We start from the raw sequence: 17,229 nt of genomic DNA, 5'->3' as shown, positions 1-17,229 counted from the left end.
TGTTTATATCTTTCCACCAGCACAATGTTACTTAAGACAGGTAAATTCACTTCTGTGTTAACCAAATGATTTTTAAAAGTTAAGAAAGTAGATCTAGTGCTTAAAATGTAAGACCATTACAAAAATAATTATAATAATTTGAGGGTTTTCTGCCTTTTTCATATTACCTACTCTCTGTTGTAGTAATTAGTCAGGAATTATAGATGTATCTATGTTGAGCACAGACACTAAATAATTTTTAAAAATTAATAGTTTAAATTTTTTCAATTACATGTAAAAACAATTTTTAACAATTGCTTTCTGACATTTTCCAATTCAGATTCTCTCCTCACCACCCTTCTCCCCCAGGAGGTAAATAGTCCAGTTTAGGTTATATCAGTAGTGTGTTTGTTGATTTTTTAATGAGACGGGTAATGTAATGAAAAGTATCATAGGTGTTGAATGTGGTATCATGGACTGATGTTGGAGGCCTTACTTGCTATTGCTGACCTGTATATTCTTGGGTAGCCGCTTTACCTCTGATGGTTTCACCTTTCTTTATCTCTAAAATCTGAGATGAAGGAAACATTGGACTACATGATAGATAAGCTCTTTTCCAGGTCTGAATCTCTGGTTTTATGTTATAAACTCTTCAGAAAAGTGGTCTTAGCACAGCTGGACAGCTGTTAATTTGTTTAGACTTTATAAAGCAACAGGTACTTAAACATTTTTTTTAGCATGTGAATTCAAACAACAATATAGAAATTTCTTTTGTCAAGGGGAGAATGATTAAGATATCCTTTACTCACTGTAAAGTCAATAATTCTAAGACTTTGCCATGTCAATTAATTGCTAAAAGAACCAAAATACATCATTGTCCCAAACCATTTCAGCAGTTCTGTGCCATATGTACATCTTGCTTTCTTTTCATTAAAATAGAAGTTTATTACAAGCAAACCTTATGGATATCAGAGACCCCCCAAAACAGAGAGGCTTTTTTGACATACTCAGCCCAAGTGATCACTTCTCTCTACTAGTATTGTACCCTGAACTTCACTTCGTTTAGTATAGAAATTCCTTTTTCAGACTAACACTAGACAGGAACTTTAGTAGGGAATAAATAGTTCCTACCTCATTTTATTTCCTTTATGTTTACCAAATATTTATGTGTCTTTCCCTTGAAAGTGAGAGAGAAATGAATTAAGGGAAAGAGTTTTTGCTTATTAAATCCCTACTGTATGTGACTTGGCTACACAATTATTTTAGAAGCTTGATGGGAAATTAGAGAATCAATAAGAATCTGCTTGTTGTGTAGATGAAAAAGGCAGATAATTAGGATCATAGACTTAGTTTAAAGAGATTGTAGAGATCAGGTCTTTCCCTCTCCTTTTTCAATGAGGAAACTAAAGACAGCCCAAAGTCACACAGGTAATGACAGTATTTTTATAGCTCTTTAGGGTTTGCAAAGTAGATTACAACAATCATTTTATTCTCACAACAACCCTGGAAGATAGGTATTATTATTGTTATCCCTATTTTATAGATGAGAAAATTGAGGCAGAGTTAAGTGATTTGCCCAGGGTCAGATAGCTAGTAAGTTCCAGAGGGAAGATTTAAATCCAGGTTTTTCTGGCTCCAAGTCCAGAACTCTAACTAAAGTATCATCCTAAGATTTGACCCCATGTCTTCTACCTGTTTTGTTATATTCTGTTGCCTCTTTTCTCTGAGTTAATAGGAACAGATTTCATTATTTGGTTGGATGAATAACTCAGACTTGGCAAATCATTGATTTTTATTGAAGGGCTTGACTATCCTATGGAGGATAGTAAACTGCTCATTTTTAATACTATGTTAATTTCTAGATTCAGCCCTCTTGAAGAGATGGTATTTCCTTTTGTTCCAGAGAATGATTCGGGAAGTGTGGATTTACAGCTAAGCAAATTGGAGGGGATTAAGAAAGATGCAAATTCAATCGATTTCACAGGTAAAGAGGGGGTAAGGGAGGAGAACTCTTCAAAGCCAAGTTAAGAATTGCCTAAATGGGCATGAACACTATGTTAAACGCTTTAGAGATTGCAAATCTGGTCCCTGTCCTTTAGGATCTTATAACCAAGTTAGGTATACAAGAATGATATTCAGGAGTATAAAATTAAAATTTAGAGTTCCTTAAGCCTATGACATTCATCTTGTCCAGTCTCGTCATTTTCTAGCTAAGGAAACCAAGGTCCAGAGAAGTTGTGTCTTTCATGATGTCATATAGATAGTAAGTGACAGAAGCAGGATTAAAACTCAAGCCTTCAATTCAATGTTCTTGTGGTTCTGTTGCTAGATATAAATAAAAGAAAGAATGAAATATAATATATCTAGTATGTTTGATGATCATTCTTCAGACTAGAAAAGAACTGAATCTAGCCAGTGAAAGTTGTTAGTGATATAGTTTTCTGTGCTTAGATTGAAAAGGCCATTTGCAGAAACACAAAGCCAGGTACAAGACATGGGTTGGAAGCAATTTGTGTGAAGATTTTCATTAAATTCCCCTAACACTATTTGAATGACTACTACTTCCTATGATAGTCACCAGTGGAAAAAGTGAAAGAAAATGTAGTAGACTGTACACAGTCTTAATAGCGACAATTAACTGCAGACTTAAAATGATTCAGTAATGTGGTAAAAAAAAAAATCTAATGCAGCCCACTGTGTTCGGAGGCATTTCTGATCTCTGGTGTAGGTTCTTCCTGTTCTGTTTCAGACTATGACTGACCCATGGCTCCACTTTTGCATATGCTTCTTATCTATGTCCTTGCTTTAACTCTTCCAATAAATAGTACCATGCACCATGATGCCTTCCTCCATGTGCTTTAATATATTGTGGATCCCACTGCAGTGCAAAAACTTTTATCCCTTGCTTGTGTCAATGTGAAACTCTAGAAATCCCCAGTTTATTTAATTGGGAGGTAGAAACCTCCTTGTCACAGGAGAGTTTTCCCCCTGAGGGAAGTTCCCACTTCACCAGACACTCTTAATACATAATCCACCTGTCTCTTGTTGGCCTTCCATCTCTTGGATGTTATCTCTAATTCTATTTCATGTGTGCCAGTCAACATCAGCGATATGCATGTCTATTAATTCACCGTGTCTCTATTGCCCTATATTAGTAACCAACAGTTTTAATTCTTATAAAATTATGGTTTTCTCTTATTCTTGACCCTAGAGAATTCCTGAAACAAATTGGCATTAAGAAGATGGGCTAAAGGGGGCAGCTGAGTGACTCAGTAGATTGAGAGCCAGGTCTAGAGCTCAGACACTTCCCAGCTGTGTGACCCTGGGCAAGTCACCTAACCCCCATTGCCTAGCCTTTACCACTCTTCTGCCTTGGAACAAATATACAATATTGATTCTAAGACAGAAGATAAGGGTTTAAATAAAAAAAAAGAAGATGGGCTTAGATGGCACATTAGGCTGATAGAAGTTAAGCATCCAGGAAAAAAAGTGTGGAGGGGACTACATCTGTCTACTACTATCACTGTTAACACAAACCAGTCAAACCTTATCTGGAATATCTTGTTGAGTTCTAAGCACTGTGTTTAAGAGCAACATTGTCATGCTGAAGCAAATCTGGAAGAGGAAGAGGTTCTATGGTAAATGGACTCAAAATCCTGCCATATGAGAATTTGTTAAAGGAACTAACTAAGAATGTTTAGTCTATATAAAAAAGAAAGGTTTATAGGGGATATGACCACTGACTTGAGATATATGGAAGGCAATTGGCGAATAAGTATTAATGGATAGAAGAAGTAAAGTTCAATATAAAGCAGAATTTTTAAAGAGTGCTACAGCCCTCTCATATTTCCATCTACCATCTGGATGTCCTACTGGCTCCTCAAACCCTCAAAACCTCAAACCTCAAAAAAAAAATATGTTTAGAGCCGAGCTCATTTCCTTACCACCAAATTCTGTTTCCATTAATAATACCATCACTTTTTTTTAGACCCCTACCTTCCTTCTTAGAATCAGTGCTCTGTGTTGGTTCCAAGGCAGAAGAGCAGTAAGGGCTAGGCCATGAGGGTTGAGTGACTTGCCCAGAGTCAACAGCTAGAAAATGAAATGTCTGAGGCCAAATTTGAACCAAGGACATCCCATCTCTAGCCCTGACTTTCAATCCACTGAGATACCTAGCTGCACCCCCCCCCCCCATCATTCTTATAATCACCCAGACTTAAAACTTTGGAGTCATCCTTTAATTTTCTCTCTTCCTCATATTCCACCTCCAGTTAATAGGCATTGCTTATTTTTTTTAAACATTATTTTATTCGATCATTTCCAAACATTATTCACTGGAGACAAAGATCATTTTCTTTTCCTCCCTCCTTCCCCCACCTCTCCCATAGCCCACGCACAATTCCACTGGGTATCACATGTGTTCTTGATTCGAACCCATTTCCATGTTGTTGGTATTTGCATTAGAGTGTTCATTTAGAGTCTCTCCTCAGTCATATCCTCTCCACCCCTGTAGTCAAGCAGTTGCTTTTCATCGGTGTTTTTACTCCCACAGTTTATCCTCTGCTTGTGGATAGTGTTTTTTAGATCCCTGCAGATTGTTCAGAGACATTGCATTGTCCCTAGTGGAGAAGTCCATCACCTTCGATTGTACCACAGTGTATCAGTCTCTGTACAAAGTTTTTCCTGGTTCTGCTCCTTTCGCTCTGCATCACTTCCTGGAGGTTATTCCAGTCTCCATGGAATTCTTCCACTTTATTATTCCTTTTAGCACAATAGTATTCCATCACCAACATATACCACAATTTGCTCAGCCATTCCCCAATTGAAGGGCAGCCCCTCATTTTCCAGTTTTTGGCCACCACAAAGAGCGCAGCTATGAATATTCTTGTACATGTCTTTTTCCTTATTATCTCTTTGGGGTACAAACCCAGCAGTGCTATGGCTGGATAAAGGGCAGACAGTCTTTTAGTGCCCTTTGGGCATAGTTCCAAATTGCCCTCCAGAATGGTTGGATCAATTCACAACTGCACCAGCAATAAATTAGTGTCCCTACTTTGCCACATCCCCTCCAGCATTCACTGCTTTCCTCTGCTATCATGTTAGCCAATCTGATAGGTGTGAGGTGATACCTCAGAATTGTTTTGATTTGCATCTCTCTGATTATAAGAAATGTAGAACACTTTTTCATGTGTTTATTAATAGTTTTGATTTCTTTGGCTGAGAACTGCCTGTTCATGTCCCTTGCCCATTTAACAATTGGAGAATGGCTTGATTTTTTGTACAATTGATTTAGCTCTTTGTAAATTTGAGTAATTAAACTTTTGTCAGAGGATTTTATGAAGATTGTTTCCCAGTTTGTTGCTTCCCTTCTGATTTTAGTTACATTGGTTTTGTTTGTACAAAAACTTTTTAATTTGATGTAGTCAAAATTATTTATTTTACATTTTGTGACTATTTCTAAGTCTTGCTTGGTTTTAAAATCTTTCCCTTCCCAAAGGTCTGACATGTATACTATTCTGTGTTCGCCTAATTTTCTTATAGTTTCCTTCTTTATGTTCAAGTCATTCACCCATTCTGAATTTATCTTGGTGTAGGGTATGAGGTGTTGATCCAAACCTAATCTCTCCCATACTGTCTTCCAATTTTCCCAGCAATTTTTATCAAATAATGGATTTTTGTCCGAAAAGCTGGGATCTTTGGGTTTGTCATAAACTGTCTTGCTGAGATCATTTACGCCAAGTCTATTCCACTGATCCTCCTTTCTGTCTCTTAGTCAGTACCAAATTGTTTTGATGACCACTGCTTTAGAGTATAGTTTGAGATCTGGGACTGCAAGTCCTCCTTCCTTTGCATTTATTTTTCATGATTTCCCTGGCTAGCCTTGATCTTTTGTTCTTCCAAATGAACTTAGTTATGGTTTTTTTCTAATTCAGTAAAGTAGTTTTTTGGTAGTTCAATGGGTATGGCACTAAATAAATAAATTAATTTGGGTAGGATTGTCATTTTTATTATGTTAGCTCGTCCCACCCATGAGCAATCAATGTTTTTCCAATTGTTTAGATCTAGTTTTAACTGTGTGGAAAGTGTTTTGTAGTTGTGTTCATATAGTTCCTGTGTTTGTCTCGGCAGATAGATTCCTAAGTATTTTATATTGTCTAGGGTGATTTTAAATGGTATTTCTCTTTCTAATTCTTGCTGCTGAAATGGGTTAGAGATATATAGAAATGCTGATGACTTATACGGTTTATTTTGTACCCTGCAACTTTGCTAAAGTTGTTGATTATTTCGAGTAACTTTTTGGTTGATTCTCTGGGATTCCTTAAGTAAACCATCATATCATCTGCAAAGAGTGACAGCTTGGTCTCCTCATTGCCAATTTTAATAACTTCAATTTCTTTTTCTTCTCTAATTGCTACTGCTAGTGTTTCTAGTACAATGTTAAATAACAGAGGTGATAATGGGCATCCTTGTTTTACTCCTGATCTTATTGAGAAGGCTTCTAGTTTATCACCATTGCAGATAATGTTTGCTGATGGTTTTAGAAATAGCCATTGCTTATTGATTCTACCTCCACAATATATTTTGAACCTGCTCCCTCATTTCTATTTTTCTTATTATTCCTCAAGTTCAGGCTTTTATAGGTGTTAATAGCTTCCTATTATTTCTGCCTCTAGTCTCTTCCTTCTTCAACTCACACAACTTCATACAACTACCTCTTGTAATTTTAATCCATCATTCAAATTAAATCAAGACCTTTAATGGCCACTGAAACATAAGCTTTTATGTCTGGCATCCAGAGCTGTTCATGATTGAACTCCAGCCTGTTCTTCCAGCATTTTTAACTTTATCCCTCTTCCTGATCCATTCCTTTTTGTTTGTTTTTGTAGGCAAATGGGATTAAATGACTTGCCCGGGGTCACATAGTTAGAAAATTTTAGGTCAGTTTTGAACTCAGGTCACCCTGACTCCACTGAGCCACCTAGCCACCCCTCTCTTTTCCTTATGTTACAGCTAACCAGTCATAGCCAGCTTAATTTTCATCATCCTGTCCTTCCCATCTCTTTACCTTTACTTTGTACCCATATCTGCTGAAATCCTTTTCTCACCTCAACTCCAACCAGGAGCCATCTTATCTATGAAGCCTCTTCCTGGATCTCCAAGCTACAAGGGAACTTTCTCTTCAAATGTGTCTTGTCCTTTATATCTTTCTTTTGCACTTCTTGAATTTCTAACCATAGGAAAGTTATTTGTGTATGAAAGGCAGCTGGCAGAGTAGAAGAGCCAAGAAGACCTGGCTGGGTTCAAGGCCTCCTCTGACACAGACTGGCTAGCCATGGGGCCCTGGAAAAGTCACTTAACTGCTCAGTCTTCTAGGCTCCAAGACTGAATGGCATTGGCAGAAGGAGATTCTTTCCCTGAGAGTTCCTTAAACCTATGAAATAACATGTCCAGTTCCTGTCTCTATGCCTGTATATGGAGTTTGCTTATTTCATCATCATGTAGTATATCCCCTTGGGCTATCCCACATACTTATTTTGTGCTTTCACACTCCTAAAATAAGGCAGCGAGGTGGCCTAGTGAATCTCTGAGCCCTGGGTCTGGAGTCAGGAAGTCTTGAGTTCAAATCCCCCCTCAGATACTTACTAGCTGTGGGTCCCAGGGCAAATCACTTAACCTCCGTTTACCCCAGGATATATAAATGAGGCTATCAACAGCACTTTCCTCCCAGGGTTATTGTGAGGATCAAATGAAATGATATTTATAAAGTGCTTAGCACATGGTAGGCCCTTAATAAATGCTTATTCTCTTCCCAATTCCACTTTCCCCCTAGAATCATAATTCATGAACTCCTACCTGAGTACACTTATTTTCAGTGGTCAAGCCGTTGACACAGTTACTTCAGAAAAAAGTCAATTACTGACACGGCGCAGAATGAACAGTAGTAACAACACTGCCCATAAACCTGGGATGTACTTTCCCCTACGGACACATTGTCCATTGGAAGAGTGTATACACACACACAAAGAATACCAGTAGGGAATCAAGCATGTAGAGAACGCGCATGGTCAGGACAAATCCCTTTTGCCCCACAGGACCTGTTGTATTTTTTCTTCTCATAGCGCACCCATGATGTTCCTCTCGGGCCTGCCATCTTTGCTGGGTTTCTCAGTCCGCTAGGCTCCCTGGGTCTGCTCCTCTCTATAGCTCAGTCTGACTCAGTCCGGATTCTCCAGGCCTGTTGTATGTTAGTCTACTATTAGGAGGATTGTTCTGCTTCCAGACACTATTGGAATTGGGGTAGAAAGGATAGCGAAACGTCCTCCCTCCCCCTCAGGACTCTAGGTAAGGCAGGAAGGAAAAGGCAAAGAGCACTTTCTTCTCAAGAATTAGGGCCTTCTTCCAGAGCTGGCTGTGTCGTGAGTGTCAGACGCGACTCCCTCCCTGAGGAGACGGCTCTTCTTGCCTCTTGACTTAGAAAGTGTTGCTTTTCCAAGAATGCCAGGGTGGCAACTAATTCATCAGCCAGCCAACAGCTTACTGCTCCCAAATGCTATCAATTTTGAATGAAGCGCATCTTCCCATTTCCGAAAAGAGTAAAGAAGTATAAACATTTCCTTACACCTTCTTTGTACACCTTTTTTACTTTTGTATCCTCACACTCAGCACAGTACTTTTCTTACACGTAATAATGACTTTTAGTTTAAATGAACAACTAGAGCCATCCAAATATCAAAAATACTGCCTATTTCAAGTGCTGTAAGAATCCAGAGAAGGGACAGATCCAAATGGGACAGATCCAATAGAAAAGGAAGATTTTATGAAAGAAATAGAAATTCAAATGGACTCTAAAACTACAGGATTTTGCAAGATGGAAAAAATCATTAGTGAGGAGTAAAAAAATTTCAAAAAAAAAATGAAAGTAGGAACAGATCTGCAAATGTGTTTGGGACCTGGGGGGGGGGGGGAGGGGAGTAATGAGGAAGCTAACTGGACTGAGGTAGAGAATGTACCCTGGGAGATGTAGAAAGCAAGGATGAATAGATGTAAGAAAAGAAACAGTTAATGGGGCTATGGTCACCATCACTTACCTAAGGAAAAGATAATGAAGGCGAAATCTAGTCTTTATTATTATAGTCCAGTAATACTGAACCGCATGGAACATGGAAAGACAGTATAGAGTAATGGTTAAAGGGCCAGCCTTGGGATCAAGAAGACCCATGATCAAATCATGCTTCTGATTACCAGACTCTGTGGTCTTAGGCTAGTCACTGACCCCCCAGCACTCTAGGCAACTCTCTAATATAAAATATGGGCAGATGCCGGTCAGCATCAGTGGAAGGAATTTCTATGTTGGGAGTTTCCTGCATGCATGAAATCATAGGAAACCAAAAGAAAATGCTATGTAGCATTATGATTTTTTCAGACTATTGAATATATATGGTTTAGTCTTATGATTTCGTTGGGATAAGAAATTCCTGTAAGATCCACCAATGCAAATGCAAACTATTGTGCAACTTATACTCTCGCCCCCCCCCCTCCCCCTTATCTTCTATCTTGGAATTGATACTATGTATTGATTCCAAGGCAGAAGAGCAGTAAGGGCTGGGCAATGAGGGTGAAGTGACTTGCCCAGGGTCTCACAGCTAGGAGGTTTCTGAGGCTAGATTTGAACCCAGGACTTCACATGTCTAAGCCTGGCTCTCTATCAGCTGAGCCATCTAGCTGCCCTGCAACTTATACTCTTAGAGAGTCTTGTCCAGAATCACACAGCCGGGATATATCCAAGGTGGAACTTGAACCTTAGTCTTCTGACTATATATATACATACCATAAATTCAGCCATTGTAATTACAGAAATTGAGAATTATCAGCATGGATAGAAAGCATCTTAAACATCCAATTCAATCCCTTCATGATGCAGATATGGAAACAGGTTAAATTATTTGCCTAAAGCCATTCAATGTTCTGCAAACATTTATTAAGCATGTGTAATGCATTGCATTAAGTGCTGGAAGATATACTGAGATAAATAAGACCTGGTCCCTGCACTCAAGGAATTTATGATTTAGTAGAGATATGTATAGAAATAAACTACAAATCAAAACATATGTATATAAGAGAAGTACCTACATGAGATCAGATGGCAAATCCCCCCAATACAGAATACTTTGCATGCAAACCTTATAAATAAGAAGAGTGCTAATTTGTTTCATTCTAATTTTAGTTTATATATGTTAATGGAAGAGCCAGGACTAGGACACAAGCGTCACTGCTTTGCAGGGGGCACTTAATACATATTTGTTGTGGGGCAGCTAAGTGGCTCAGTGGATAGAATCGGCCCGGAGATGGGAGGTCCTGGTTTCAAATGTGACCTCAGACACTTCCTAGCTGTGTTATCCTGAGCAAGTCACTCAACTCCAATTGCCCAGCCCTTACAGCCTTGGAACCAATCGGTACTCAGTTTCAATTCTAAGATGGAATGTTGGGGTTAAAAAAAAATGATATACTTGTTACAAGTGTTCTTTTTACTATACCATGCTAGTCCACCGTGGCATAGGAGTTTTTAACTTTTGCCTTTCTCTCTCTTTTTTAAAAGTAGACTCGGACTTTGAACTCCCTGGAACTTCTAAAAAAAATGCTTCAGAAGACGTCACACCTTTGCTAATTGAAGGGCCTCCAGGTTTGATTATAGTAGAAAACCTGATAGATTCTGTTCAGGACTTCCTTAATGGTGATCGAAAGGTATGAGCAGACTTCATATCTATCATCTCTGATTGGTACTTCTACACTTTCACAGTCTTCCTTTCATGGATACTTAATTTTCCAGGACCTGGTCCATGTTCATAAGCACTCACCACCTTTCACTTAATTCACTCTTAAATATATTTGTTCTTCTCCTTTTAGGCTGAAAGTGATTTGCAGAGAACACAAACAGGAGAGGTAGCATAGTTCTGCTTTTCCTGTTTTTGTCTTCTGTAGCATTTTTCTTAAGCCTGTCATTCTGAATGTGGTCCTTCTGATGCTCATCCCACAGGCTGGCTGGGAAGAACTCCTTTAGGTTTTGTTTTCTTTGTGTTTGCCTCCTATAATATTTTGCATGAGGCCCTGGGAAAATCTGAGCACTTCCACAGGCTTCTTGTGAGTCACATTTCCTTTTCTTGTGCTTCCTTCTACTTTTCTTTCTAATTGGGATCATTTATAATTACATCATCAGAATTTGATTTTGGAAACTTCTCCTTGAGCTGTGTTCATTTTTTTTAAACCCTCACCTTCCATTTTAGAATCAACACTCTGTCTTGGTTCCAAGGCAGAAGAGTGCAAAGGGCTAAGCGATGGGAATTAAGTGACTTGTCCAGGGTCACACAACTAGGAAGTGTCTGAGGCCAAATTTGAACCCAGGACCTCCCATCTTCAGGCCTGGCTCTTAATCCATGGAGCTGCCCAGCTGCCCCCAGAGTCATCTTAATTTTAAGAGTATCTATGTCTACTGTTTCTCTTATTTTTTTCAATGACATTTTATTTTTCTTCCCTATTACATGTAAAAACAAATCTTAGCATGTATTTTAAGTTTTGAGTTCCAGATTCTCTTCTTCCTTTACATCCTTCCTTCCTGAGATAGTAAGCAATCTGATTTTACATGTGCCATCATGTAATTATTTTTCCATAGAAGTCATTTTGTGGAAGAAATCTCAAATGAAAAAAGAAAAAAAGTAGAAAGTAAAATATAGTATGTTTCAGTCTTCATTTAGACTTTAGTTCTTTCTTGGAAGGCAGATGTTATTTTTCATCATGAGTCTCTGGGATTATTTTGGATCACTACATTACTGAGAGTTACTAGGGAAGTGATGGCAAACCTATGGCATGGGTGCCAAAGATGAGATGCAGAGCACTCTCTGTGGGCACTTGGCTGGCCCCCCACCCCAGTTCATTACTAGAAAGGCCCGATGTCATTTCTTTTTCAGATCACCTGCCCCTCTGCCCAGCAGACACTTTCTCCCTCCCCTGTGTGGACTAGGAGGTGGGGGATGCAGGGCACTTGGTCTCTGGAGGAGGTGGGCACAGCCCTCAGCCTGGGGGGGAGGGGGTAGGGTTTCGGGGGAGGCTGGTATTCCATTTCTAAGAAGTTCACCATCACTGAACTAGGTCATTCACAGTTGTTTGCCAAAAAATTTTGTTGTCACTGTGTATAATGTTCTTTTAGTTCTGTTCACTTCACTTTGCATGAATTCATTCATGTTCTTTCCAGATTTTTCTGAAATCATCCTGCTTGTCACTTTTAATTGCACAATAGAATTCCATCATAATCATATTCCATAACTTGTTCAGCCATTCCCCAATTAATGTACAACCCTTCAATTTCTAATTCTTTGCCACCACACAAAGAGCTTCAATGAATATTTTCATACAAATAGGTCCTTTTTCTTTTCTTCTATCTCCTTGGGATACAGATTCAATAATGGTATTGATAGATCAAGAGATATGCACAGTTTTAGAGTCCTTTGAGCATAATTCCAATTATTCTCTAGGATGGTTGGATCAGATCACAACTCCACCAACAGTGCATTGTGTTTCAATTTTTCCAACATCCTTTCTAACATTTATCATTTTCCTTTTCTGTCATATTAGTCAATTTGCAGAATTGCTTTAATTTCCATTTTTCTAATCAAGAGTGATTTAGAACTTTTTTATATGACTTGATAGCTTTGATTTCTGTCTATAGATGGCTTTGATTTCTCTGAATTTTTAAAAATTTGCTTTTCTGATGTTTGGTTCCATATCAAACTATTCCTTATACTCCCCCTTCTTAGCCATTATAGATTCTAACATACCAAAGTTAACAATGGTGGTTTTATCCTGAGGTTCTCATTGTTTCTAATTTAACATTCAAATCCTTTTTGATGGGCAAATTGAATTTGGTTAGTAGAAGCAGTTCTCCTCATTACTTTCTGTACCTTCTGAGAGAATTGAAGAGTATATATTTGTTTATTCTTAGGCTTATGAAATTATAGTTTAGGACGAAACAGAATATACATACAATTACTAATTAATATAACAATATCAAATCAAATAAAAAAACAAATATTAAAACATTAGGAAAAGTTTCTTCACCATGCTATATACAGATGAGGGAAGAGTTTATGACCAAACAAGAAATAGACAGGAATACAAGAAGTAAAACTGATCATTTTGATTACATGGAATTAAAAAGGTTTTACACAAAAAAACTAGTGATAAAAATTAGAAGGAAAGCAGAAAACTCAGGGGAGAAATTTTTTACATCACATTTTTCTGATAAAAACTTTATTTCTCAAATATATAGGGAATTCAGGCAAGTTTATAAAAATAAAAGCCAATAATAAAGAATAAGGAGTTTCAGAAGAAGAAATCAAAGGTATCAATGCTTTAAATCACTAATAACTAGGGAAATGCAAAATAAAATGACTCTGAGGTACCACCTCATATCTATCAGATTGGCTAACATTGCAGAAAAGGAAAATGACAAATGCTGGAAGGAATGTGGAAAAATAGGGACACTAATACCCTGTTGGTGGAGTTGTACAATAGTCCAGTCAATCGGGAGAACAATTTGGAACTATGCCCAAAGTGCTATAAAACTGTGTATTATATTTGATCCAGCAAAACCACTACTAGGATTACACATACAAGAGATCAGATTTTTAAAAAGATCCTATACATAAAAAATATTTATAGCAGCTCTTTTTGTAGTAGCCAAGGATTAGAAACCAGGAGGGTGCCCATCAATTGGAGAATGGCTAAACAATTAGTGATATATAATTGTGATGGAATATTCTTATAGCTATAAGAAATACAGGGGAGATGGGTTCAGAAAAATCTTGGAAGATATAAATGAACTGAAACAAAGGGAGGTAAGTAGAACCAGGAGAACACCATACACAGTAACAGAATATTGTAAGATGGTCATCTGTGAACGACTTAGCTATTTTCATCAATATAAAGATCCAAAACAATTCCAAAAGACTTACAATAAAAAAATGTTATCCACCTCCAGAAAGAGAACTGATGAGCTCTGTGTGCAGACTGAAGCATACTTTTTGTCACTTTATCTTGCCTTTTTTTTTTGCAACTTAGCTAATATGGAAATAAGTTTTGCATGACTTCATATGTATGACTGGTATTATAATGCTTGACTTCTCAGTGGGTGAAAGAGGTATTGGAGGAAGGAATTAGGAACTCAAAATTTAAAAAAAAAAGCAATTTTAAAGTAACCTAGGAAAAAACGTGCAATGTGCATGTAAAGCATTAAAGGCAGCATAGTATAATAGAAAGGACAATGTGTTATATTCCAAGTTTCTAGTCCTAGCCTTGTTACCTCAAGAAAATCACCTATGCATGTACATTCTGGGCATTTGAGCCCCACAAAAAAGGGGCTACAGTTAAGTTCTCTGGGCCTTGGTTTTTCCACATTTGTAAAAAGCATGTGAGGTGTGATTATCTCTGGGGTCCCTTCCAGCTATAATATTCTATATTTTTAAAACCTTAAATACAATGAGCATTTATTAAGTATTAAATATTCTTTTTTTCCCCATGAATTCAGGGTGATGCTGAAAAGCTGACATTCTTGCGATGTTTGTCTTCTCTCAGCCAAACTTTACCCTATGATGAAACTGCTGAATCATTCATTCATGATCGCATAGAACAAATCGTGAATGCGCTAAATGTAAGTAGTTTAACCTTATCACGTTTTCATAAATTATCAAGGATTCATTTTTTGCCAGTAAAATTCTCAATCACTCATCATTATTTACTAATGCTTTCATCCTTCCTCCCCGACCTACGAATGGATTTTTAATGACATGATAACTATACATGATATCAGACTCTGCCTTGGGCAAAACTAAGAAGCTAAGTTTATATTTGGTGCCCTTTTGCCTACATTCCAACAATGGACCAACTTCCTTTATCCTAGTTTCTGGAATAAGAATGGGAATTCATGTCTATTCTGCCAAAGTATTAGCTGATAACTAATATGTTAGCTGTGACCTCCACTTAATACTCTTAAGGATAGACTTTAAGCTTTTTGCAACAATCCAGTTGTGAGCATCATATAGAGAACAGGATATTGTGATGTCCAGAGGTATGAGAGAGTATGAATAGCCCTTTCATGTAGTGTGTGGAAGATTCCTCTGGGATCTTGTAGTGGCATAGAGATAAGCTGAGGTGAGCACAGGCTGGTTGCACTGGCACTTCTGCTGGAGTATTTAGGTGAGCCAAATAAGAGGAATAGGATTGTTTATCTTTGAATAGGGTAACATAGATGAGGTGGTCAAAAAATTATGAAAAGGAATGGAATAAGCACAAAAGCATGATTCATTTCCAGTATTGGAGCTCGTGTCTATCTCCCCTTGTTTCTTCTTAATGATGAATAAGGGTGTTTGTGAGTATTTGTCCCTGTCTAGAATCTCAATTCTTAATGCCTCAGATCTTACAATGTATACCAGAATTGGAAAAGTGTCTGATGATAAAACTATAAGGCAAATCTGAAGAACATAACAAAGGAAAAATGATCAAAACTCAGTGACTAATTGGGTGTGGGAAGTAAAGGTGAAAGAAAGGAGAAAAATAATTTGAAGATTATGATCTAGTGCAAGAGTTCTTAACTGAAGTCCATGATAGATTTGGGGAGCCTATAAACTTGGATGGGGAAAAAAATTACATCTTTATTTTCACTAACCACCAACTAACATTTATCATTTTCTTTCATTATTTAAAAGCATTATTCTAAGAAGGAATCTATGAGACTACTAAAACTACTAATTTAGACTACTAAAGGGGTCCATAACATACAAAAAAATGAAGAATTCCTGGCCTCGTAAAAGGGAAAATGGTGTCTCTGTCGAGAATAGGGACCAGACAAACAATGAGGAACTTGGAAAAGGATGTTGCTTTTCAGAGGGAAATGATGATGCAAGTTATCAATACAGTGACTTCAGGTGCTAACCTGCAATCCAAATGAAGATACAGACCTGTAAAGAGGGTAAGATATTGAGGCCAAAGATGTAAAGTTTCAAATAATCCTCTCTATATGGCAAAATTTGGGGATACAGAGATAGAAATTTTCCCCATACTAAAAACATTCATAGGGCAACTTTCTCTTACCAATTTATAATTTCCTTTTCAAATATATGTAACTCATAATAAAAACCAAGTGTTCTAGTGGAAATGGATGATTGATAAAGGATTGATTAGGAGAAGAAGTTAGGAAGACTGGTTGATTAATTGGGGAGAGAGTAAGAGGATCTACTCTAACAGAACCAGGAAGTTATTCATGGCACAGGTGATTTTAAAAAAGTACTTTGATTAGGATTCATAGACTTAAGAGTTATAATAGTCAATTTGCCAAAGAATTGTACAAATATTTTTGGAAGAATAAAAGTTTACAAATATTAAGGGATATAATGAAAAATTAAAAATATTGGGAAGGTTTGGAGAATTGAAAGATTTCAAACTATTCTATGGTGCAGTCATTATCAAATCTATCTAGTACTGAATTTAAAAAACCTGAAAAGTAGATCAGAGAAATAGACTAGAAAAATCAGACTGTTCAAAAAATATGCACAGTAGACTGGCATTTGATGAATATAAGAACATAAATGCAACATTCGTTATTCAGCAATCAAACAGCACTTTTTAATTTTGAAAATGTAATTTTAATAGATAATTCTTCATTTTACATAAGAGCCCAATAAAATATACCACATTCTGTAGAAACTCCAGATGATAGAGAGAAGAGTGGGAAAAATTCAGATGGGCTACATAACCATCACCTTGAACAGCAAGAGACGAAGGTTCCACTTGCAAATTAACATGAACATAACTTGGACTGACTGGCCATATGATTGGCTTAATAAAAATAAATCAGATTTGCAGAGTGAGAAAAAAATGCAGAGACAAGGGTAGGACAACTACAAAAAATCATGGGAAATCAAATAAAAGAAGGAAAAAAAAAGGACTCCTTTAAGGAAGACCTAGAAGGACCACCAGGAAATGGTCATACAGGAATTCCAAAGATTAATTATATTTTGCTAAAAATGGGGTTTTCAAATGAAGAAACCTTTCTAATAGTCAATTTAGCTGGCCAAAATTTTGTTCAACTGGTTTGTAGGTAAAGATTGTAATAAATGGCTTAGTAGATATTGAATAATTAATAAATCTATAATCGTTTTCCTATAAAATAGAAAAGGTCATGTGTTAAATTCAGACAAATTG

The 17,229-nt window shown here is 37.2% G+C and overlaps 1 protein-coding gene across 3 annotated transcripts in view; it reads left to right on the top strand.

The window, feature by feature from the left end:
• Nucleotides 1–17,229, top strand: part of MROH8 (maestro heat like repeat family member 8) — a 65,136-nt gene that overhangs the window by 4,120 nt on the left and 43,787 nt on the right. Inside the window, exons 2-4 of one of the 3 annotated variants that reach the window (XM_007474442.3) lie at nucleotides 1,842–1,963; nucleotides 10,580–10,722; nucleotides 14,558–14,680. In XM_007474442.3, coding sequence (XP_007474504.3) covers nucleotides 1,842–1,963; nucleotides 10,580–10,722; nucleotides 14,558–14,680 — 388 coding nt within the window. Of the gene's footprint in view, nucleotides 1–1,841; nucleotides 1,964–10,576; nucleotides 10,723–14,557; nucleotides 14,681–17,229 lie in introns of all 3 variants that reach the window. The other 2 variants (XM_016427636.2, XM_016427638.2) reach the window with 2 other exon arrangements.

Source organism: Monodelphis domestica, chromosome 1 (genome assembly GCF_027887165.1).
Source record: "Monodelphis domestica isolate mMonDom1 chromosome 1, mMonDom1.pri, whole genome shotgun sequence".
Lineage (NCBI taxonomy): Eukaryota > Metazoa > Chordata > Mammalia > Didelphimorphia > Didelphidae > Monodelphis > Monodelphis domestica.
This window is presented reverse-complemented; position numbering and strand designations above follow the sequence as displayed.